We start from the raw sequence: 25,177 nt of genomic DNA on the forward strand, positions 1-25,177 counted from the left end.
AGTTCCCTAAAACATGAACTTCTTCTAAGAAGAAAATTCAAGAAAAAGGGACAGGATGCAAATCAAAGAGAAAATATCTCATAATTATATTTATATACATTTAATCTAAAGGCAAAATGGTTCTAGAGCTTCTCTTCTCATCAAGCTCCTACTGTCTATTATTCACCATGTTGGCTGCAACAAGTGTGATAAAAACATGCAAAGTTCACTGCTCTTACCAAATAGAAGTGGGAGTGGGAGGCAAATTGGGGCACTTCGGGCCACTTATTTGAGAAGCGGTACCTCCATTCACATAGGAATATACGAATATGGATCCAGTCAGTAACAAATGCATTCTGAACTGTTTTCTGGTCATGAGGACAACTTTCTATGGAAACCACCATAGTGTTTTACTTAATCCCCAAAAGGCAAAAATGATGCAGAAGTTGGACAGATGCTGTCAGTTAATCAGTGAGGGGGCCAAATCTATAGTGTAGCTTTGTTGGTAGTACTTGAATGGGGTACTCCAGACTCTCAAAGCAATTTTATTCTCTCATACAAAGCATCCTTACCACTTGGCATCCCATAAAATCTGCCCATATATCAACTGATAAAATTTTAGGAGAACACATATCAGAGAGAAAAGAAAAAGCTAGGGGAAGCCAAGGAATAGGAAAATGGGGTGGGAACAATTTGTCAACATACAATTTTTAAATCTGTGTGTTAAACTGTCTACCATTAATACAACTTCCAAAAAATGTCTTTCTAAATATATGCCTAGTCACTTGGAGGGGAAAGTGATTTATCAAACTGATCAAAGAATAGAAATTTTATTTTGTAATTCTGGTACTATTTTCATCTTAAATTTATCCTATATGGAATAATGGTGATATACCCATTTAATAATGTTTTCATTTGTTTCCTGATATCTTAAGAGCTAGAGACTATCCAAGATCTAAAGAGCTAGAGATTATCCAAGGTCTAAATTAAATGTTAAAATTTGTTATTTTTCTTCTTCCAAAAACACTATAAATAGACAAAATGAAAAAAATACAAGCATGCTCTTATTTACGTAGAGTACACAAATACATAATTAATCCTGAGACCAGGAACCCAGGTCTTCGTGGAGGTAATATTTGTTCTCAATTCCAAAGAGGTAGGAAAGCACCGACTTAAAGAAGCATTTATCTTATAGCATCTTTATGAAGAGATCTTTATTTATATAAATGCTTCCAATTAGCAATGTAAGAGAACCCAGGAAACAATACATCATATCTCCCCTCCCATCAGAAACTGGCTCTCTCATGTTTTATGCTTGTGCTCCAGGAAACCCAAGTAAGAATTCAGAATACACTTCATAGAAGCCATGTTACCAACATCAGTGACATAGATATCAAATAGCAATAGACGTGTCCATTATAGATCAAATGAGCTTTGGTGGAACCTGATCGCTGTTAATAGCATTGTGTCTATGGGAAAAGCATCCAAGTGCCAAAAAAGAAACTAAGGGATGAATATTTGGACACAATTATAACTTCATCACAATTAAGGAGTTACTATGGATATAGGCGTTTTAATTCATTCCATATAAAATTTTCAATTATCTATATATACAAAACCCTAAGCGACAGGTTGACTGTTTGACTGGTCGCTATGATGCACACTGACCACCAGGGGACAGATACTCAACGCAGGAGTTGCCCCCTGGTAGTCAGTGCGCTCCAACGGTGACAGCGCTGCTCAATGAGCTTATCAGGCGACGGCGACAGTAGGTGCAGCGGGGCCAGGATGAGTGGGAGCAGCACGGTGCCTGGCCTGGGCTCGGGCTCCTCCCTGGCTGCCTGCCTCTTCGAACACTACTACATCCCTCGGGGGATGTCAGACTGCAGGGGATTGGGAAACCGGCAGTCCGACATCCCCCAAGGGGTCCAGGATTTCGAGAGGGCGCAGGCCAGGCTGAGGGACCCCACCAGTGCACGAATCCGTGCACAGGGCCTCCAGTTATACATAATATTCTATTGACATACTGGCCTGACATGTAGGGAAGATCAAACTTTTTTACCAGATTTCTTCCAAATTTCTGTTTTGGAACACTGGTCTCATAAAAAGCTCCATGAAAAGTAAGAGTTCTGTGTCCATCGAAAGATGAAAACAGTACATCCTGCAGCCCCTCTCAGAGGTACGGCTGCACATTTGAGCAGACTAACAGCTCTAAGGAGTCCCGTATAGCTCTGATAAACCCGTATTTCCCAGACTTATTTGGCAAAGAAGGATGCCTATTTGCACTGCAGAATCGCCATGCAGCCAGGCGTACACCAGGAAAGCTCTGCCCTAGACAAACTAACTGAAGTCAAGCTTCTGGAAAATCATTCCTTCCCTAAGAAATAGGCTCCATATTGGCTCATGATAATTGCACTGCTATTCTTCTCTCTTTTGCTCTTTTTTTAAACTTTGTTGAAGACTAATTGACAAATACAATTGTATAATATTGCTAAAGCATATAACATGATGATTTCATACACATATATATTGTGGAATGATCACCAAGATCAAAATAACTAGCACATCCATCATTTCACATAGGTAACTGTGTGTGTGTGTGTGTGTGAGAGAGAGAGAGAGAGAGAGAGAGAACACTTAAAATCTACTCTAGCAACTTTCCAGTAGACAATATGCTAGTCACCATGCTGAGCATTAGGTTCTCAGAACTTCTTCTAACTGAAAATGTGTACCCTTTAGCTACATCATCCCCTTCCCCCTCCCTATTCACTCTTTTCCTTTTCCCTATATCCTTTCGCCTTTTATCCAAGTGCCAGCTTTGAAGCCATCTTTTTGGAAATCTACTCTGACCCCCTGACCCAGTTTAGGTACAGAGCACCCTAGATTTCCCCTGACAATTTTTTCCTACCAAGAATGAAAGAATTACCACTCTCTTTTCCAGCACCACTCAGGGTCCCAGAGTGAGACTTTGGAGTCAATTCAAGTTCAGATCTCAGCTCTGCCATTTACAAACTTGGCAACCTGGAATAGATTGGGCTCTCTGATTTTTCTCATAGAAAAAATTGGTCTATAACTAAAAAATAAAATTAAACATATGTATATAACACAGAGACTCAGACAGCAGTGTGGTGATAGCCAGAGAGAGGGGAAGGGGTGGGGAAGGTGGTGGGCAAGTTGGAGGGAGATAGGGACGGAGGGAGGCTTTGCTTGGGGCGCTGGGCGTACAATGCAGTGTGCAGATGAGGTTTTGTTGAGTGTACACTTGAAACCTGAACTCGACAGAGTACAAGCAGGAAACAATTGTACTCTTTCTCATCATTGTCCCTTTAAACCTGCTCTGCAGAATCCTTCCCTGCTCCCAGATGAAATATAAGGCAGATCTAGAGCTTTTCTATTCTCTCTCAGGAAATCATGGACAATCTTGCTTTCCAAGTATTCAGAAGTCCAGACTCTCTTGGAGGATTTCAACTTCCTGATAAAACAGAATAACTAGCCCTCCCACCGTGGCCTACTATAACCTGGACGAAATGTATCAGGCTCCCGTCAGAGGCACTGACAATGGGCAGTGCCAGCCTGTGACATGGAGAGAAACTCGAGGGAGTCCCACCTCTGCCCAGCTCTGTGTGGACAGACCATTTCCCACTGCAGCACAGCAAGCAGTGACTCAAGCACCCACAGCGGCCTCACGGAGCTGAGGAGGCAAAAGTCAAAATTGGGGGAGGAGGGGCAGCTGAGGAAGCTGAAATCTGCTGGGATCGTAACTGACACAGAACTCAGGAAATTCGGGGCTGTTTGCTCACATATCTGATGGATGCACAGATGACTTTCCTACCCCAGAAAAAGGAAAACGGGGGAAAGTGTTTGCATGCAGTGGCGCCCAGGGGCATCACCGTGTTCGCATCGTCGCCGGTGCGGTGTGGGATGCAGTGCCACGGAAGACCAAGGCTCTGAGAGGTAAATGGCTGTTGCCCCGGATTGTTTGATGGCGACTGTAATTACAAAGATTGCTGAGTGGGCTCCCTGCTCTGCCTAAGCACTTACAAAATAAAAAAGCGAGGGACCTTGAGCTCCCATATGTAGGTACAGGGGGAGAACCCAAAACCTTCTATGATGGCCAGTTAACAGGGTGGCACTGCACAAAGATAACTCACAGACCTTTTCAGTTTGTAATCCCGGAGAATTCCAAATGCCACAGGATGCCCTCGCCAGAACGGGGCTTATGGATCCCGGGTATACATGAAGCCTGGGCCGAGGTCTTCCTCACAGTAATCCAGGGGGTGCACAGACCCGTCCCGCCATTATTGTCCCATTTGTTCATGCACAGTTGGAACAGACATACTAGGAACTAGCTGAATACCTGCCTTCGCTTCCTGTCTAAGGAAGAGCATGATGAAGGCTGTTAGGAGAGCAAGGGCTAACTGGAATCCCTTGGAACTGCCCCCAACCCACCGATAGAGCACCCGCTTCAAAATCAATACTCTCCCCTAAGGAAATTGCAGAGATTAGTGCCATCATCAAAGACTTGAAAGACACAGCGATGAGGCACCCTCACCCAATATCCTGTTTGGCCTGTGAAAGAGCCAAATGAATCTTGGATAATGACTGTGGATTATCATAAATTTCGTTCAGAGGGATTCCAATTACAGCTACTATTCAAAAACATGTGGAAAAGGCCAACGCATCCCATGAAACCTGGTGCGAATATTAACCTATCACATTGTTTTAATCCAAATTAACAAAGACGATCAAAGTAGTTCCGTTTGCCTGTCAAAGACGGCAGTAGAGGCCATCGCCACGGTCAATCAGTCACGGGCACCCAGCAACTGCTGCAGGCCGAGGTGCGACCACCGAGAAGGGGTCTCAGACCCTCAAGGGAAAGGACCTAAGGAAGCAGGTCAAAGCGGCTCAGGCTGAAACTGAACAGTGCCACCTGCAGAGAGAGAAAGGGTGGAAGGCCAAGGATGCTACGGCTCCTGCATCCCAGAACATTTGCAGAATTCAAGTGGAAAAGATGACCCAGGGAATGACCATCCCCCAGACCTACTTCTGACAACACAGGGATGAAGTCCTGGATAACTTGTTAGCCTTTGTCTGCAACATCCGGCCAAAAATACATACACACCACTGCATAAATGAAGAGGGGAAGAAATGCCTGCTCCCTGGATTGGTGACCTAGATGCCTTGATGGACTATGAAGCTGCAGCAAAGCTCGAGTTATATTCTTGTGGGAGAAAAGGCAGTAAATTATTTCTGTATAAGATTCAGTAGGTTCCTTCACTCTTTGCAGAAAAATTAAATCTAGCTTCTTTGTACAAACTTAGAGCTTAGCCAAAGATTTTGTTTTTTTACCTTGTATTTCTCAGAAATTTAATGGGTATACAATGTCTGTTTTCCTATGCCTTTTAACTCAAGCAACATTTATATCAACACTAGCTTTTTCTTTCTTAGATACAGTAAAAAATATTTTATTTTGAAGAAAGAGATTAACATTCTTTCCCTAAAGCTTTCTTAAAGATCAGGGACTTCATCCATGAAAAAGCAGTAGTTATTTATAACTTCTGTGAAGCAGTAGCCAACCTTAACACAGTCCTTTCTAAGGGTTAGAACAATGAATACTGGTATAACTGTCTAGGCTGCTTTTAGTTTCTCTTCACCAAAATTACTAGATTATAGAATTCAGGAACTTGTTACATGTTACACGTTATTACTCGGTGTACTGATCATCATTTAAAAGTAAAGACTCTGTAATGCAAAAAAATACACATAGGATATCTTCATTCTCTTGCTTCTGGGCTATTTCAAATCTCCTGATCTTTGTTATAAGACTGTCCTCCGGGAACTTGACCATCCTGACATCCCAAGGAACACAATGCTAGTCCCATCCATGCATGACATCATAAGAAGACCTAGTAAGCAGGAAGTGGCAAGTGCCCCATAAAAATTCAAAAGCATGCCACGCTGTGAAGTGTCCAGGGGCATGTTAGGATATGCCCTCTAAGAAAATGTCACAGTGGCTTCCAAAAGAAACAGCACAAAACTTGGAGAGTCTCTGAATTCTAGAAGGAAGATATAGTGCATTCAAGTAGAGCTGCTACTTTTACGTAGGGCCCAGAGCCAGGGAGGGCTCTGCAGCCACAAAGGCTGCAATGTAAGCCTCCTGCCTTGTGGCCCAGCAGACCGATAGTCCTCGAACTATCCACGGCAGACAGGTCTGCTGTGTGAAGCCTCTGAAAAGCCCCAGGAGGACAGTCACTGCACAGACCCCAGCGTCCTCTGTTGACAATGATTCTCCATTGAGAAGTAGCTCCCAGTTCTGCTGGGCTATGGTCCGGATTGAACTTCCCGTGCAGGATAGCAAGCGACTACATGACCCAGGACCAGACCTGCCCACCATGAAGTGGGTTACTCAGTCTACTGAGTCAGGAAGCTAAGTGTGCAAAGAAGCATTTCACCATTAACCAGAATGAAACACAGGAAGAGGAAGCATGGTCTGAATGAGCAAGTGGCTCAAATTCCCATAGGACCTACTCCTGCTATTCTACGGCCTCTTCCATGGCACCCAGGGAGTCAGTTCCCGATGATAGCTGAACAGCAGCAAACACGCAGACTCGGTTTACTGAAGGGTTTACCTGACGCCAATGGTCATCTATCATACCAGTTCCCACTCCAGCGCATCCCTGAAAAACAGAAAATCTTCACAGGAAAATCTTCCCAGTGAGTTTCACTTTGAGCAATGTATCTGATCATCACTCCACCTGGCCTGAGAGTCATATTTACACCGATACAAATGTACACGTGGAAATTTAAAAAGCCTTTTTCCGCCTGGCCGGTGTGACTCAGTGGCTGAGCATCAACTCATGAACCAGGAGGTCAGGGCTCGATTCCCGGTCAGGGCACATGCCTGGGTTACTGGTTCGATCCCTAGTAGGGCGCATACTCATCAATGATTCTCATCATTGATGTTTCTCTTTCCCTCTCCCTTCCTCTCTCTGAAATCAATAAAAAAAATATATTTTTTTAAAAGTAGTTTTCCAATTGAGTGAAAATAAATAAGGATGGCTAATCTATCATGTTTGTTGCATGAAGCCTTCACAGCAGCACTTCTCAGGATGGTCTGCTGATTTCCTGCATAAGAATTAGCGGGGTCCTTAAAATGCAAGGTCCTAGGCTCCTCCTCAAACTTCTCAATGTCTGAATTTCTGGAAGTGAGGCCCCAGAAGCAACGCTATTAGTAAACCCTCCCAGAAAATCCTTTGCACACTTAAGTCTAAGACCCACCATTCAAAAGCAGTGGTTCTCAAAATGTGGTTCCCCAGACCGGCAGTATCAGCATCACCTGGGAACCCGTTAGAAATGCAGACGCTTGGGCCCCACCCAGTCCTACTGAGTCAGAAAGCCTGAGAGTGGACCCAGCAACCTGTTTCAATATGCCTCTAGGTGATTCTGGTGGACACTAAGGTTTGACAGCCACTACTCTAGACTTTTGTCTTTTCTCTGTATAGCAAACATATGGTTTTAGTCAGACCAGCCTCTGTTCCCAAATTCTATGTGATCCAAATAGGACTAACTGCCTTACCAACCCACACCACCTACCACAGAGCCGAGAACTTCACCGAGACCCTACCCACAGAGCACACCATCCTCTGACCTTAGTGGTGGGTCCATGAACAAGCATCCAACCCAACGTGAGCTACTCAGAGTCCTTGGCGGGCCTTTGTTGGTTAGAATTATTGAGAGCGACTCAGAACCAAAGGCATGACAGTGAGTAATAGCCCCAAGGACAGGGCTGAGTGCTTCATAGGCATTATCTCAGATACTGACTCTTTTTCAGATACGTTAGTGTTGGGTGAGAGTGGGAGGACCATGTGAAATGACTATATGCTGCTGCTATAAGATAGAACCGGACTTCCTAACTGGAAATTAAAAACTGGAACCTGGGATTGTTAGAATCTCTAAGAAACACGGGGCTAAAATGCTCTGATAGTAGACTGTGGGCTAACACAGCGGTCATCTCCTCTCCCTCCAGAAACCACACTAGAATGATAGTAACCCTAACTGCCCCATTCTCTCTGAGCAAAACTAACCCCCATTGAAGCAATGAAAACGAAGCAGTAGGAAACTAGGAGACAGAGTCCTATCAAACATTCACACTCCCTGTATATCCCCCGTTCATTATCATGCCAAGTGTTCAGGTATTACTTGCCCTGCTGCCAACCGCGTGCTGGAAGGTGGGATTACTCAACTGTCTGAACATTCAGTAGGTCCCAGAGGCGAAATAACTCACTCGACTCTGGGGGCACACAACCAAGCTTTCTGCCCAGGACTTACAGCCAAGCTTCTGCAATCATGACCTGGCAACCATTCTGACCCCTTTATTATTAATTCACTTAGGGCAGAAATTAAGAGCCTGTGGAGACAGCCACTCACATTTTTTTCTACCTGACTAGTGACTCTGAGAACAAGTTTCTCCCCAATGTTTTATAGAAGCATAATATCAAAAGAGCAAGTATGACTTTGTATTGTAAGATAGTAAATTAAAGACTCTTGTCCCTGTCTCCACAAAATACACACACACACAACCAAACAACAAAGAATAAGATGAACAGACAGAAAGGGAATGGAGAAACAATACAGAAGAGCAGAGCAAGGTCAAATCTAAATGCCTGAAGAGGAATATATTTATTCACCCATAAAATTCTGAAAAGGTGCCGGAAGTAAAAGCACCAGGTACCACCGAAAGTGGGGAGAGGTATGATCTGAAGACACGGGAGCTATAGAGGACAGCAGCCTAGCCAGCCAGATCAGTGGACTCAACCCTGGCGATCAGTGGGGTGACAGATGTCGCAGCCAGATCGCCCTCACATCTTTTATCATATATATTTGGTCTTCATCCACAATTCCTGAGTTATAGCTCCCCAAACCCTTGGAATTTACTAAGTGCTGAAAGTAATGGAGGTGTGATTTGTTATGTTAATGAAGTAACTTTTGAAGCTCACCTAAAGATAGGGTGAACCAACCATGTGATCAGAGGGTTGGAACTTCCAGTCCCACCTCCTGACCTCTGGGGAGGAAAGAGAGACTGGAGACTGAATCAATCACCAATGGACAAAAATTAATCAATCATGCTTATGTAATGAAGCCTCCATAAAAACCCCAAAGAATGAGGTTCAGTGAACTTCTGGTTGGTAAACACGTGGAGATGCTGGGAGGGTGGTGCATCCAGAGAGGGCGTGGAAGCTCCGCACCCTTCCCCAAACCTTGCCCTGTGCACCTCTTCCATCTGGCTGTTCCTGAGTTATATCCTGTCACAGTAAAGCAGTAATCTAGTAAGCAAACTCATTTAAGTCCTGTGAGCCAGTCTTGCAGATTATTTGAACCGAGGAGGACATCATGGGAACCAACCAGCTGGTGAGTCAGAATGACTTGGTGCTGTGTGGGAAACCACCCCCTCCGCACATTGGAAAGTGATCCTCTGAACCATTGCAACAGGTGAGGGTTATTTGGGAGTGGTGCAAATGTTCTAAAGTTGATGTAGTGATGGGTGCACAAGTCTGAGAGTACACTAAGACCACCCAACTGTGTACTGTAAGTAGTAAATTGTATATGTGACCTATCTCAATAAAAATGTTTTGAGCCCAACCCGGCCGGTGTGGCTCAGTGACTGAGCATTAACCTATGAACCAGGAGGTCACGTTCAATTCCCGGTCAGGGCACATGCCCAGGTTGTGAGCTTGATCCCCAGTAAGGGGCGTGCAGGAGGCAGCCAATCAATTATTCTCTTTCATCATTGATGCTTCTATTCCTCTCTCCTCCATTCCTCTCTTTGAAATCAATAAAAATAGATGTTTTTAAATGTTTTGAAAGAAATATTAGAAAAATAGATAGATAGATAGATAGATAGATAGATAGCCAGCCAGCAAGGACAGACAACCAACTGTCCATTTCCTTCCCTCTCCCACTTGCCACGCATTCAGCAGCCACGTATTTGCTGGCCCTCATGCCCAAAACAAAACAAAAAAAAGGATGGAGGGCAGTAGGAGTTTCTTAAATGCTGATCTGTCTAGGAAGAACCACAGTGATCAGTGTAGATGCTGGTTCCTGTGAACACACGCCCTCCTCTCTTCATCCTGACAGTTGGAGGCCCTGGATTTAAGCTCCCTCCCCATCCATTCACTTTCAAGCCAGGCCAGCTGGTCAAAAGCCCAACCCACTTTCACAGTACTTAGTCTTCCTACTGACTCATCCTCAGATAAAACCTGACAACCGGACAATCGAGGGAAGCCTGAAATAAGAAACGCCCAAGAAAAACAAAAGAACAAAACAAAATCACTCCAGAGAAAAATGAGATCATTCAAAAAGTAAAAAGTTAGGTGAGAAAAATCCCACACCTCCAGGAGGACAGGAAGGTCCCGAGGAACCAGAGAGAAGTGACAGGCTCAACAATAGGACCGATCTTCCCCAGCTGCCGGGAAGCTCAGGCCGCGCTGGGTGAAGCCTCACTTCATCTGGCTCACGGCCCAGTCTCACCTACATGGCCCTCAGCCTGCATGACGATGAGGCGCCGGTGACGGAGGATAAGGGCAACGCCCACATTACAGGGGTAAATGTTGAACCTTTCTGGCCAAGCTTGTTTGCAAAGGCTCTGGCCGATGTCAACATCGGGCGATGCATGTGCAGTGCAGGGGCCGAGGACCTGCCCCGGTGCTGGCGCTGCACCAGCAGCAGGTCCTGTCCCCGCCGCCACTGCTGCCAGCTGAGGAGAACGTGGAAGCAAAGACAGAATCTCAGGAGTCTGACATGACACGGGCTTTGGCCTTTGTGACTGACCTCTTTTGTAACACGTTCAATAAAAAGCTCAACTCTGAAAAAAATAATGTGAGGACTGTGAGGCTATGTAAAGAAATGTATGTTTTTAAAAATCCCACAGGAGCATTTTCCGGTGCTCATGAAGAGGGCAATGGATGCTGGTACACTGAACAATATGTACGTGATTCAATTAAAGTAGGCGTGACCTTGTACATGTCCATAGAGGAGTCATGGAAGACTCAGTTGTTACTACAGAGCATTATGCAAATATTATCAACCTTGACAAAGCAAGAACGGAGGTGGAGTTGACAGGAGTTAAGAGACTTCAGGTAGAAAGAAATAATAACGGTAAAGATAAAATGGTTCATGTGCTCATTTTACAAAATATAGAATCAAGAGGTGGAAGCTGATGGAACAAGAACAAGAAGTTTATCTTGTTTGTAGGTGCAGAAGTGAGTGGTAAAAGAAATGAGAAACGTGATATAACTTGAAAAGGATAAGAAAAAGGATATGTCGTGAATCAAAAGCTTTATTACGGTGGTACAGCAAGAGATGAAATCTAAATATGATGAGTTCCAATATAGTGGTGCAATCATATTATTTAGGAAATAAGGAGTCAGCCATCAGAAACAGTAGCTATGGGTCCTGTTGGAGAGGAGAGGAGAGGGCATTCACTGATGCTTCCATCAGCTTCCTGAACTATTTGACTTTATTTTTATCAAAGTAACTGCATATAGTTAAAGTTATTTTGAATGCTTTTGTGAATCTTGCAAGGTTTAAAGCAAAAGTCTATTTTTAAAGATGTACTAATGTATCTGGCTAACAACTTCTACCACCTCTCTGTAAGCCTAGGCACTTCGCCCCTGACTTTCCTAACAGCCCTGCAGTGGATTGAACCATATTAAAGGGTATCATTAAATTCCCCCACCTTCCACTCAAAGTAGTGCATAAATGTGAATGGTGTGTGATTATTTTTAAGGAGGAAAGAGAAGAGAATAATTAGGTATAATAATTTCAAAAATATATAATTGAAAAGCCAAAAGTTAGAAGACTGACTTCTACACTTCTACCTCACTTCTAGTTTCATGATAAATAAATAAAAACTCAACTGTTCTATAATAAGCACTACTAGTATATAAACCCTAAAACTCTACTATAATACATTAGCCTTTAGAAGCCAAAAAAAAACCCCTAACTTTTGCCAGTTAATCTCAAAACTGGGGGGAATTTATAAGAAATATGGTTCAGGCATATTAGAGATCCCTAATTTTAGTGTCCTCATTAACCAAATAAGCTATTAAGCCCAATACCCACTAACCTAGATCATTTATCCAGTTTACAGTTATTCCAATATAATTAATACACTCTGAATTCCCAACAGATAATCTATTCTACATATTGACATCAAAACAATATGGTTTTCAGGAAGTTAGGCAGCAGAAGCAAAGAAAGAGTAAGGGATGAATGATGGAGCCAATTTCCCAAGTTTCAAAAGAATTTGTCACCATCTTTCAAAAAGAAAAGAACCATTGATTGGGTTCCCAAATTATATTATGTGTTGATCAATTCAAGAACAGCCTAATACTGCTGAGAAAACCACAGAATAACAGGATTCTGAATAATCTTTCATTGAAAGGCAAAAGTTAAAATCATATTCCTTAAGAGGACTAGCAATAGTAGACATATTAATAGTGCTAGGCGCTGTTCCTAATATATCAGGACCCACATTAAAACCACTGCTAAAGTCTAGAAATGGTCATAACAAATCTTTCAACCTTAAAACATAAAAGTCAGTTGATAATTTCTTTGTCTAACACCTAATAAAATTCATTCTTCCAAAATTGTGGAAAAGCTAAGCACAGTCCTCCCTTATTATAAAGTTTCCTGTTACAAAGTTGCATGGTTTACACATATGTTATATTTTATTATTGAAAAAAAAAAGTCCTCCTTATAACACCCTCTTTGTTGTAATACTCAACATAGTTTGCCTCCAGGCTAGATATATAATGAAAGCAAAATGAATTCAGACAGGTTGTTGAGGAAAAAAGCTAGTTTCTTTCTAGTAGTCTTTCTAAAGTATTTTTTCTTTCCTTGCAGCTTTTCATCATCTCAACATTTTGTTCCCCCCGAACATTTTCCTTTTCTTTTCACATATTTCCTTTGGTAAATGGAAGATGATAGATTGTTAAAACCAGTTTGTACTACCTTGGAAACAAGCACTTCTAACATACAACTCCCAGCCTTCCAAAACCTTGTACAAATCTCATCTTTAGAACAATGAACTGTATACGACTTAATCAACCAGCTTCAAAAAGCCATATGAAATCTTAATTTTCCACTCACACGTGTTATGTTCACAGTTCCCTAGAATCATAAATGTAACTTTCCAAATTAGATTTAGGAATACTGCTCATTTATTGTTTCCATATTAAATAGCACTGTCTTATTTTAGGAAAGATCTAGAAACGCTGCTTTGAAAGGTTCTTATTCACAAATTTCAATGCAAGGAAATTCAGATTTAAAGCCCTGCTTATTTTTAACTTAGGCAGAAATGCAGTTCAAATATTAATATAATATGGGGAGACTTATTCTGATATGTCAAGCTTAATCATTTCTGATCTTCTAAATTAGCCAGAAGTGACTTAAATTATGTACTCTATGAAATACTGAAGATGCAAATTAGGACTATAGTCTCAATAATGTTGAGTGTCTCAAATGTTATAATAGAGAAAAGAACTGGAAATATTTTTAGCAGTATAATTTTAAAAGTCCTCCTAAATTTGTATGACACTTTTGTTATTGTACTGTCCACATAAAAAATTATATAAGGATGTTCATAACTGCTTTATTCATATTAGTCAAAAACTGGAAGCCAGCTAAATGTCCATCAAAAAAGTCAGTCTACTTTAAATTTATATATATAACCTCTATATGGAGTATTACTAATGTACTTTTAAAATACCTTTAACATGGTGTAGTCAACACAAACACTTGTTTTCAGATTAAGCGTTAGCATATATCTCTCCCTTGTTTTAGAATTTAAATCTGCAAGCAAGAGTTTCCCTGTAGAATGGAAGAGGGTTATTGACTGGGGGGGTGAGGGGGGGAGGGAAGATAGTTCATTTCCCATGGCAATGTGCTTTGTACATGAATTCTGAAACTGTTGCAAACCCTTATATAGCAGTGTCATCTGAATAAAGTCGTTTTATGGTAATCATTTTCCTTCTCGATTGAGTAAAATATTTAATAGCTCAGTTATTCCTCTGTTATGAGGAGACCCTGATATATAGAGATCAAAAATGGCTGTCATCTCCCATCAGGACTGCCATATGTAACTGTCCTCTCACCAGCGGCAGCCCTGACCACAGACATTCCCATAACACTTTTCCAGTCTTGGCATTCAGCCACCATGAAAGAAATTATTTTATTTTTTTCAAAAACACCCAGAAACTTCAAACATTCTTTTTAGCCTTTCCCCACTCTTAGCCATCGTAGGCACTGAAGTATTTAACCACAACATTTCTATAGCGTACGTATAGAAGGAATCAGAACTCGCCTTTCAGGAAAAGTAACAATTTTAAGTGATCATGTAAAAAAACAATCTGCAGACAACAGGAACCCTCTTTATAACCTGCCCTCGGGAGCTACAGGTTCTATACAGCATAACATACAGGAAGACGCTCTTGGAAAGTAACATTGTTTTATGGGTCTTGGACCAGAGAGTTTATAAATGACTTTATACAAGAAAAACCAGCACAGGATGAGAATCAATCCTGTTATCCCCTGGATCTTCCAACTTGTGTCACTGTGGATCCATAAATGATCTTAAAGCAAACGAGGGAAGGGCTCCAGTATTATAACACACCTACTCGCTAACACTTAGGCAAAGACAGGAGCCAGCACACCACTGGGTCTCGGCTCTAACGTTCTCTGGCATTTCAACTGCACCTATTCGGAAATAGGGCCACATGGTTCACTGGTGAGACGAGGGTTATCAAACATTACCTGTTGATTCCCTAGACCAGTGGTTCTCAACCTTCCTAATGCCGCGACCCTTTAATACAGTTCCTCATGTTGTGGTGACCCCCAACCATAAAATTATTTTCGTTGCTACTTCATAACTGTAATTTTGCTACTGTTATGAATCGTCATGTAAATATCTGATATGCAGGATGTATTTTCATTGTTACAAATTGAACATAATTAAAGCATAGTGATTAATCACAAAAACAATATGTAATTATATATGTGTTTTCCGATGGTCTTAGGCGACCCCTGTGAAAGGGTCGTTCGACCCCCAAAGGGGTCGCGACCCACAGGTTGAGAACCGCTGCCCTAGAAGGAACACAGCGTCATCTTTCATTAGCACTAACACCCCCATTCAGAAGAGCGAGGCTGTGTCTGGCTGCTCACTCACGTCTGCTAGCTCACCCAGCTGAGCAGTTCCCTCTGTGAATGGCAGGCACCCCGGTGGCTCAGGGAAGCAGAGCCTGTCAGCAAGTGCACGTGGCCACTATGCATCTCCTTGGCAGACCAGAAAAAGGCTTCCGCTTAATCAATTGGAAGTTATTGGAAGGCTGAGGATATCATTATCTGGGGTGGCCTCCTCAAGATGAGGCAAAGGCACCGGGCAGCGGTGGCTCAGTGGTTGAGTGTCAACCTGTGAACAAGGAGGTCAAGTTCGATTCCCAGTCAGGATACATGTCCCGGTTGCGGGCTCGATTCTCAGTGTGGGGTGTGCAAGAGGCAGCCAATCAATGATTATCTCTCATCATTGATGTTTCTATCTCTCTCTCCCTCTCCCTTTCTCTCTAAAATCAATAAAAATTAAAAAAAAAAAAAAAGACGAGGCAAAGGCGGCTTATGATTCTTTAGTTCACTATTTTCTATGGCGGGCTTTTTATTCCAAAGAATCCATGAATTTTTATTTATGTGACAATATAATCCCATATAAGCTTATAGAAGTCATTTTATAATTTAAAAAATATTCTACCATACTCCTATATATTATTAAAATCTGTTCACCTCCTTTTACTGACAGTTATATTCCAAACATACTGAACCTTTTATATACAATATTTTCTTTCCACCTCGGTCACAAACATGGGACTACTGTGCTGTCGGTCCTTTATAATCTATACCATGCCCATACTATGTCTATACCCTTACATTAAACTTGCCTTGATAAACATTCTACTTTTCTTAAGTTCCATTTGACTGGAAAAAATCAAAATAAAATAAGAGAACTGGAAGAATTCAAGTTCTGGGCACTCAGAAAACTCTCAGTAAATGTGCATTGGATGGATGGATGGATGGATGGATGGATGGAAAGACAGAAAGACAGAGAGACAGAGGGCGGGGATGATGCAAGGGAGGACTAACACCAGACTTGCCTCAGTCCCTGAAAATTCCCATACATCTCCAACAAATCAACAATTTCATCTCAGTGTCCCTGTCGCACACTTGAAAGATTCCTATACATTATAAGGTTCATCAACCTGTCACAGTCCTACAGGGCAAACTTTATATGACTGAGGATATAACTAACTATAGAGTCTCAAAGTCAGATCATGAGCAAAGGGAATTCTAGCTCAGATATCTTGACGGTAGCAAGATACATCACATAGCCTACATGAAATGTCTTATTTTACCAAGCTAAGTATATGGACTTGTTGACCTTAAAACAACAACATTCTTTCTTCACTCCACCACTGGCTTTCTGTCAGTCAATCTCAATATCCTCCTTTTCCAAATACTGTTTTAAAAGGGCAAACTTATCTTAATAATCTTAAGGTCCAGTATCATGTCCACAGCCATTGGAAGTTGTGACACAATGAACAAAATCAAAGAAAGATCAGGCAGAAATAGCATTTGTTCCTTTTTGCAAAAACAAGTAGAGGTCAAATTACTAAACCAAATAAATTCCATCAATTATACTAGGAAGTTTTTAAATCAATTCAAATCCACCTTTTCAAAATTGATTTAGTAAATTTCCAAACTGTAATTTGATTGTCCAGGCTTATGCCACCCATTAAATTTTACAAGCATTAATCTGTTGACAGTATAAGAAGCAAAGATAAACTAACATTTGTATTTTTTTAAAAAGTCACATGTACCTTTTTAAAAGTAGTTTAAGTTTAAATCAAAGAAACTACAAACATTTTTTAACTTCCTGACATCACCCTCACCCCTTCTGTAATAAAAAATAAATAAACACACAATACAGCCATTAATATTGCACAATTCAGTTATTTCCCTCTAAAAAGTATAACATGGAAAATGTTGTAATTTAAATTCTGGAATGGTAGGCAGTAGTCTGAATAATGGAAGATTTTAGGCAAATATTCTTCAACTAGTTCATAAAACTAGATTTCTTATTTCTTTATCACTTTTTTTCATTTTTATTTACTGGCTGATTTTAGAGACAGGAAGGGAGAGGGAGAGTGAAAAGGGAGGGGAGGTTGTTGTTTCGCTTCTTTATGCATTCAGTGGTTAATTCTTGTATGTGCCCCCGGGGATCAAACCTGCAACCTTGGCACATCAGGACAACGCTCTCACCAACTGAGCTACCCAGCCACGGCTCTTTATCACTTCTTTCCCATTAATAAACATTGCACATGGCACAGGTAACACCAAACCTTACTGCATCAAATGAATGTACCTTTGAATTATTGTGAATGTATAAAAGGTGCCTTCGAGAGCAAACAAAAAATGTTTAAAACAAAAACAGTAATTACTCTTTTGCTAATTTCAAATCCTATATTACCCTCCCACACATAATCTCTCTGGTTGTTGTAGGGGGGGTACTTTTCCTATAAACCAAAGCACCAACCAAAAAAGTGAAATTGACACAGAAAACATCTGACCCAGAAGCTATGCAACAGGTTTTCCATAATCTCTGAAGAAGCAAAGCTCAGCACTAACTGTGGCCAAACCAATGCAGCCCCTTTCTAAGAGGAAAGCTCTTTTCTGAATTAGGAAGAAGGTGGATGTACCACATTCACAGCCCCGGTGGGGAAGCAGTTTTTAGTGTGATGAACAGCACTAGCTTCCGGAAGCAAGTCTGGTTGGAATCCCTCTGCTACCATTTACTACGAATACCTTGGGTACGCCTCTCAACCTGCAATGCACTGAGAACACGGCTGGTACAGAATCAGCCCTTGGTTGATGCCAGGCGGCAGCAAACCTCTGGATCTCTGCAGCTTGGCAGCGCCTGGGAACCAGCTGTCAGAAATTCACTCTCAGGTGCAATTCCAGACTTAAAGAATCAGAACCTGCATTTTTTTCCCAGATCCCATTCTGGTTCAAATGCAAGTTCAAGTATGAAAGGCACAGCTAGAATGCACTCTTACATTACTTTACCTATTATAGTTAATTTTTTAAAAAGCCACTCTGTTCCTTTTTTGCAACTTGGATAGGTGAGTTTATTTTTAGTAAAAGGTAAAGTATTAGTTGGGATCAAAATTTATTTGTTACCATACTTTAGTGAAAAGCAGCAGTACCAACTACGGCCCAACGTTGTACAGGACTGCCATCTAGTGGTGATTCACTCTGCTGCACATACCAAAAAACTGCATGGCCTTGTCTAAAACTACATTTGTTTAAAATAGGGCCAGATTCTTTTTGCTTAATTCATTTCTTGAGGACTACTAACATAGCACCCACTTAATAATAACGTAATAAGGCATCATAAATGTCAAGGAAGGTAAAAAAGGAGGATTCCTAGTTTCCTTTTTTAAACTCAAATCAAGTGTAGGGAAGTTTTCAAATTAAAAGATTGATCTGCTCACAGGCTTAGAAAATGGGATTTCTTTTGGCATATGCATATCTTGGAGTGACTTTTATTTCCTTCTTCCTAAATTCTGTACTTGCTACCAATTATACAGTATTTGGGGGTGAGGAACTTTCAAATTGAGAATATATATATATATATTATAACCTCTGACTCAATAACTCCACTCCTACATTCTATCCCAAGGAAATAATCATAAATGTATACAAAGATTATGTTCAAAGTCAAAGATGTTCATTCCAGAAAACAAAATTAATTTTAATAGCTTCATAATAACCCACTGAATCCATGCATCAAAACTTAGCCATTCTCCTCTATTTCTCATTTTGATCACTTCTAATGTTTATGTTACAAATAAATGCACAAATGCATATACAAATGGAAGGAAGGGAGGACAGAAGGAGAGAAGAAATAAATTAATGTATGGCAACTTGATATAACTTTTCCATATTTTGGGTCATTTCCTAACATACATTCCCATAAGTCACATTTCAGATCCAAGAACATTTTCATGGCTCTTAATAGCCAACCTGCCTTATAAGTGTCATATCGTTTCACATGGCCACGAGCAACGTAAGATATTGAGACTATCATCACCTTGCTAACACTGGGCTTTATGCCATGGCTAACTTTTTAAAGTTTTATTGAGATATAGTTTATATACCATCCTATTAAAGTACATAATGCAATAGTTTTCAGTGTATTGATAGACTATGCAACCATCACCATAATATAATTTTGGAACATATTCATCATAAAAAAACACACACAAACATTAGCAGATTCTCTCCATTCCCTTAATACCCCTCCCATATGAAGAATTATTACTAACTTACCACCCCACTATTTAGTCCTGTTTTCTTGTAGATACCGCAATAAGTGTTGCAAACACATGAAATGGAAAAATTCCTTCTGCTACTCAGCTATTTCTGTTTCAAACTGAAATATTCTACTCAACAGGAAAATAAAACATGCCAGAATATCTCCTTGTTTTTTCACAAGGTACTTTTGAAATGTAAGGCATAATTTAAGAGATGGTATCATATAAATACAAAGTTATCTGTTCTTTTCAAAATAGTAGCAACTCTACTACTTTGGAAGTCCATTATTAAATCCAGCAAAAATGTCACAGAAAATCCGAAAATTTATTTTTTATTTAATCAATTTAAAACTTTATTTTATTAACTTGATCTGATAATAAAATTAAAGATAACATTTAACAAAGAATTGCCTTGATGCTACCAAACTCACACACACACACACACACACACACACACACACACACACACACCTTACTTTCATTTATCCAAAGCACTTTTTTCTCATCTCATTTTTTGGACTCCAGATATATAAAATTTAGCAATTTGCATTTTGGGGCTTTAGTAGGTAAAAAACAACTGAAAATGTTAATTAAAAAAGAGGACCTAGGTCTCCCATCATGTCAAACATTTATCATAAGAACAGAGAAAAATCAGTTCTAACAGCTAAGGCGGGGGTGGGGGCACTTCACTGACGGAAGTTAGCCTCTCATCAGATTTTAGTGTGGAACCTGTGAACCAGGAGGTTACAGGTGGATTGCTGGTTGGGGCACATGCCCGGGTTGCGGGCTCCATCCCCAGTGTGGGGCGTGCAGAAGTCAGCTGATGAATGATTCTCTCTCATCACTAATGTTTCTCTCTCTCTTTCTCTCTCCCTCTCCCTTCCTCTCTAAAAACAATAAAAATATATTTTTTTAAAAAGAAAAAATAAATGTCTCTGTAAACCATATAAAAGTGCTGGTATGAAAATCCAACACGTTCACGTTTAAAGTTTTCCTTTCTGATTATTTTGCCTGGGTATTTGAATAGAAAGCTTTTGGTAAAATACGTTTAACTCTCTTTGGGATTCCTACCACATAATCGTCCATTTTTACCGCCAAGTATGTCTTTACTTAACATCACAGATAGGTTCTTTAATTTTGAGTGAAATGACGTACAATAGAACCAATTTTACCAGAGGCTAAGTGATATAAACAAGAGTTCTCTTTCTAGGCCTCTCATCAACGTGACAATGAAACCACAGTGCACGAAATGCTGTTATTTGAGGACCTGCTGCATTCTAACCTGGGACTTGCAACAACACATTCACAAATAAATGCAAATTACCTCTTACACCACCGAATGATCCGTAAGTCATATTGCAGGCTGTTCTCTGAAGATTATGTTCATACATCAGTTTGATCTGATACTGGTTCCCATGTTCCACATTACCCAAGGTTCCTAAGGAGAAAAACATTAAAAAATATTAACCATTGCTTTGTATTTGTTTACATTAAAAAAATATTACATAAAAAAGTCATCCTCTACACCGACTCCAAGTAATTCAATGTCGGTAAAATCTAAAACAACAAAGCACTGAAACACTGTGTATTGTGAACAATCATGCGGATGACACAGAACCCCAGCTCAGTTCTAACAGGTTAGTCTCAGCAAGACTACACCGTAGTGACATTTTATCATCCATTTTCACTACGACTGAGTAAAGTGTAATTATTCAAATAACAACAAAATCCTCCCATTTCGGGTCTGCAATAAATAAGGTTAACTTCCTTGCACTTAGAAACAATAACAAAATTCCCCACACGTTCAAGCAATTCAATTTTCTGTCCCAACTCTCAAAATAGTCCTCAAGCCCTAATGCATCATATTCTAACTGAATGGAGAGATCTTCTAAAGCTTCCCTCAGCAAGTAAAGAGGACCTGGTGTTTTATTTGAAGTCTGCCAAGAAGAATTTCCTTGGAAATAGGGAGCGCGCAGGAGGCAGCCCATCGCTTTTTTCTCTCTCACATTGATGTTTTTCTTTCCCTCTCACCTCCTCTCTCTCTAAAAATCAATTTTTTTCATCTTAAAAAAAAATGTAGTAGTGAAACTAGAGAACATTAGGCAATGCATCCTTAGATACCACCTTAAAATAAAGATAGTACCTGAAAATCTAAAATTTCTGGCCATTTTTTTCTAGAGAAGCATCAATGACATAAGATTAAAATCATGTACATAGGTTTTGCCCTTGGATCCACAGACTGGATATAATAACTGTATACCTATAATCATAATCCCCACATAGCCAAAGTTACTGTAAAGTTTCATTAATTAGCAAGTAAATGGTTACTAAAACATGTATGCTGTTGGCCTTATTTAAACAAGATCTTACTTATTTAAACAAAAAAATCTATTGAAAATCAACGGTTACCTTGACAACCATTTTTGGTGCACTTTTATATAACCACTGGAAAATCTAATGTTGTTAAATGAAATAAAAGCCTTCCCGCAGTAAGTTAAAAGGTTCGTTGTGTTAAATAACCAAATTAGATGACATAAGCCTGTCAAGAGTAAGGAACCCCATGTTTCTGCCTCTCATGGCTAACATTAAAATTCCACAAATAGGTCAAATGATTATTAGTAAATGCTTGTTGAGAAGTACACAATTTGGGGGAAAGGCTATCTAAAAGAACAGAATCAGGATGGCTTAAGCTCACACGTGTGTAGCCACTTACTCAGAACTGAAGCCCATCAGAAAGGATTGGAGATGCCCGGGCTGCTGTTCCTCACGGGGAGTCTGATAAGATGGGCTGACTCCGGGGCAGCAGGAGCCTGCTGGTTCTCTATATTAAGCATGCGTTTGACGACAAAGCACCACCAAAAAGCCTCTGACTATTAAGGGGTGTTTGGTGTGTCTAGGGAAGCTCTAGTTTGCCTCAAATCCATTTTAGCTGCACCCAGCGTGTAAAAGAAGACAAAATATATTTGGGAGGGGGCAGCTGGGGGTAAGGATGTCAAGTTCGGCAACACTTCCACCTGCTGACACCAGTGGTTGTACTTAAACTAGAAAATGTTTACGCTTCCCGTTACAGTAAAAGCTGGGGGAAAAGTTCAGACAGGAACCTCAGGAAACATTTTCAAGAGAACAAAAACATGAACTTTCCTGCCTCACAATTTAAGCCAAGCCAGGAAAAATAGACAAATTGTCAGCCTACGAATATTGTAAGAGGCTGCAGAAATGAGAGACCGAGAAGGGAAGTGAGGTGTAGGGGCATTAGCAGTGTAGTCTGGACAACTCCCCATCCCCAGAGAACACAGAGCTTGTAAAAGAATACAGCCAATAAAAGAGCGAGAAGAATCACCATTCCGGTGACCCATAACTCCCATTTCCAACACTGACTTGAAGGAGGATACCATATCCCATGAACAAGCTGTGAGCAAACATGCCAGTTTCTTTCAGTGGCGTTTTTTATAAACATAACACATTTACCCGAGTCTATGCTGTACCCCAGAGTGGAATTCAGAAAGCTTCTGTCTTTCTTTTCTTTTTTAATCTATTTTTTATTGATTTCAGAAAGAGGAAGGGAGAGGAAGTCAGAGATAGAAACACCAATGATGAGAGAGAATCATTGATCAGCTGCCTCCCACACACCCCCTACTGGGGATTGAGCCTGCAACCTGGGCATGTGCCCTGACCAGGAATTGAATTGTGACCTCCTGGTTCATAGGTCGATGATCAACCCCTGAGCCAGGCCTGCAGAGCAAGGATTCTGTCTTTCTGGGCCACCATTCAAACAGGACCAGGGAAAGCCAAGAGCCTAACCTAATTTCTACTTTCGAGCATGCTTCCCTCTCCTGCCCTCTTAGAGACCCCCTGGAGCCCCCAGAAGGGACCAATTCTCTAAGAAGTATTCATGGGTGACCGTGGGCAAGACTCCCTCTCCCGTGACCTGTGTAACCCAGTTAATAAAACAGCACTCACAATTAACAGGCTTAGGATGGAAAACAAAGAACAACGAGATTCATACAATAAAGTCGCCTGTATCACACCTTCTCATTTACTCTGCAACCTAAATATATTCCCTCCACCAGGAGGAGCAATATCTTCTACTGTGAAACCAATGAGAATATTTAACAATGACCATAAGAGGTACTGAACAGGACCTCTGAGGCAGAGAGTAGAAAAGGAAGTGATAGAGGTCACAAAGAAGGAAAAGAAGGAAGGAAGGAAGGAAATAACACAAAGAGAGTAAGAGTGAGCCAACACCAACTGCCTCAGCACTACCGGGAAATCAGTGCACTCATTCCTTCAGCAAATATGCCTGCCACCTACTAGAGCAGTGATGGCGAACCTTTGGAGCTCGGCGTGTCAGCATTTTGAAAAACCCTAACTTAACTCTGGTGCCGTGTCACATATAGAAATTTTTTGATCTTTGCAACCATAGTAAAACAAAGACTTATATTTTTGATATTTATTTTATATATTTAAATGCCATTTAACAAAGAAAAATCAACCAAAAAAATGAGTTCACGTGTCACCTCTGACACGCGTGTCATAGGTTCGCCATCACTGGCCTAGGACTATCCAGCCCAGGGACAGGAAAAACAAATTGGTATTCAAACTGAAAGCCAAATACAAAGAAAGCCCAGATCAAGAGAATGTATGGGAGAAATCCAAATCCTAAAACCTAACATTGGCCCCACCTGGTTTGGCTCAGTGGTTAGAGAGTGTTGGCCCTCGGACTAAAGGGTTAAAACCTCGGTTGCAGGCTCAATCCCTGGCACCAGTCAGGACACGTGAGGGAGGCAACCAATCCATGTGTCTCTCTTACATTAATGTCTCTCTCTCTCTCTCTTTCCCTCTCCCTTCCATTCTCTCTAAAAATCAATGGGAAAAATATCCTCAGGTGAGGATTAACATAAATAAACAAACAAAAGCTAATGTTTACAGCAAACTCCAAAGGTGAGTATCATTTGAATAAGGAATAGGCCCACAGACCCTTATCTTTATTGTCCCCATAAAAAACTCCCCAATATTGATATCCATCTAAATAACACTCTCAACTTACACTAAAATTTATCTAATAACAGAAACACAAGTTTTTAAGTTACCTTTTATATTTAACAAGGTCCAAAATGCTGAAACTATGCCACTTTTAACTAACATACTTGTACCCACAGAACAGTCGAGATAGAAACCTGCTTAAGCCTCAAATAAGTGCCTTGAGGTCTGGTTGAGTGAAAACACCCAAAGGCCAAGAAATTGGAACTGTAGAGAAAAAACACTTGAGGTTCACCAAAGAAAATGTACTTTAAACCACAGTGACTCAGCAGCTAATGAATTTTAACTGCTATTGAATATTTCTTAAAACTCAAGTGTCCTAAGAAACCAGAATTGACCTGTATTAGTCATAGGCAATCCTGGCCACTATTCCTAAGTAGAAGGAGGTTACACGGAACCTCCACTGGATATGGAAACACCCATGGAAATAGCCGACCTAGGAAATGTAACAGCCCAAGCAGCTGAAACAATAAATGATCGAGGGGAAAATGCTCATTAAGGAAACCTCAACCCGAATGTGTGTTGTCCTCCACCAAGTCACATTAGAGAATATCTATTCTTTCATAATATCAAAAAGCCCAGTTTTTAATACAAATTCTCCATTAGAAAAAAAAATGTTTCTTACCTGAGACAGAGTAGACGCAAAGTTTTCTAGAATGCAACACAGCCAAATGAAGCATTTCAGTGCCTCTGAAAATGGGGAAAGTTTTAAAAGTGTAATTATTAGTTTCAGATGGAAC

At 40.7% G+C, this 25,177-nt stretch overlaps 1 protein-coding gene across 1 annotated transcript in view; it reads right to left on the minus strand.

The window, feature by feature from the left end:
- Positions 1–25,177, minus strand: part of BBS9 (Bardet-Biedl syndrome 9) — a 311,978-nt gene that overhangs the window by 272,051 nt on the left and 14,750 nt on the right. Inside the window, exons 4-5 of the mRNA XM_006085338.3 lie at positions 25,063–25,127; positions 20,722–20,835 (exon numbers count right to left, since the gene is read on the minus strand). Coding sequence (XP_006085400.1) covers positions 20,722–20,835; positions 25,063–25,127 — 179 coding nt within the window. The remainder of the gene's footprint in view (positions 1–20,721; positions 20,836–25,062; positions 25,128–25,177) is intronic.

The sequence above is a fragment of the Myotis lucifugus genome, unplaced genomic scaffold (assembly GCF_000147115.1).
Source record: "Myotis lucifugus unplaced genomic scaffold, Myoluc2.0 scaffold_18, whole genome shotgun sequence".
Taxonomy (NCBI): Eukaryota; Metazoa; Chordata; class Mammalia; order Chiroptera; family Vespertilionidae; genus Myotis; species Myotis lucifugus.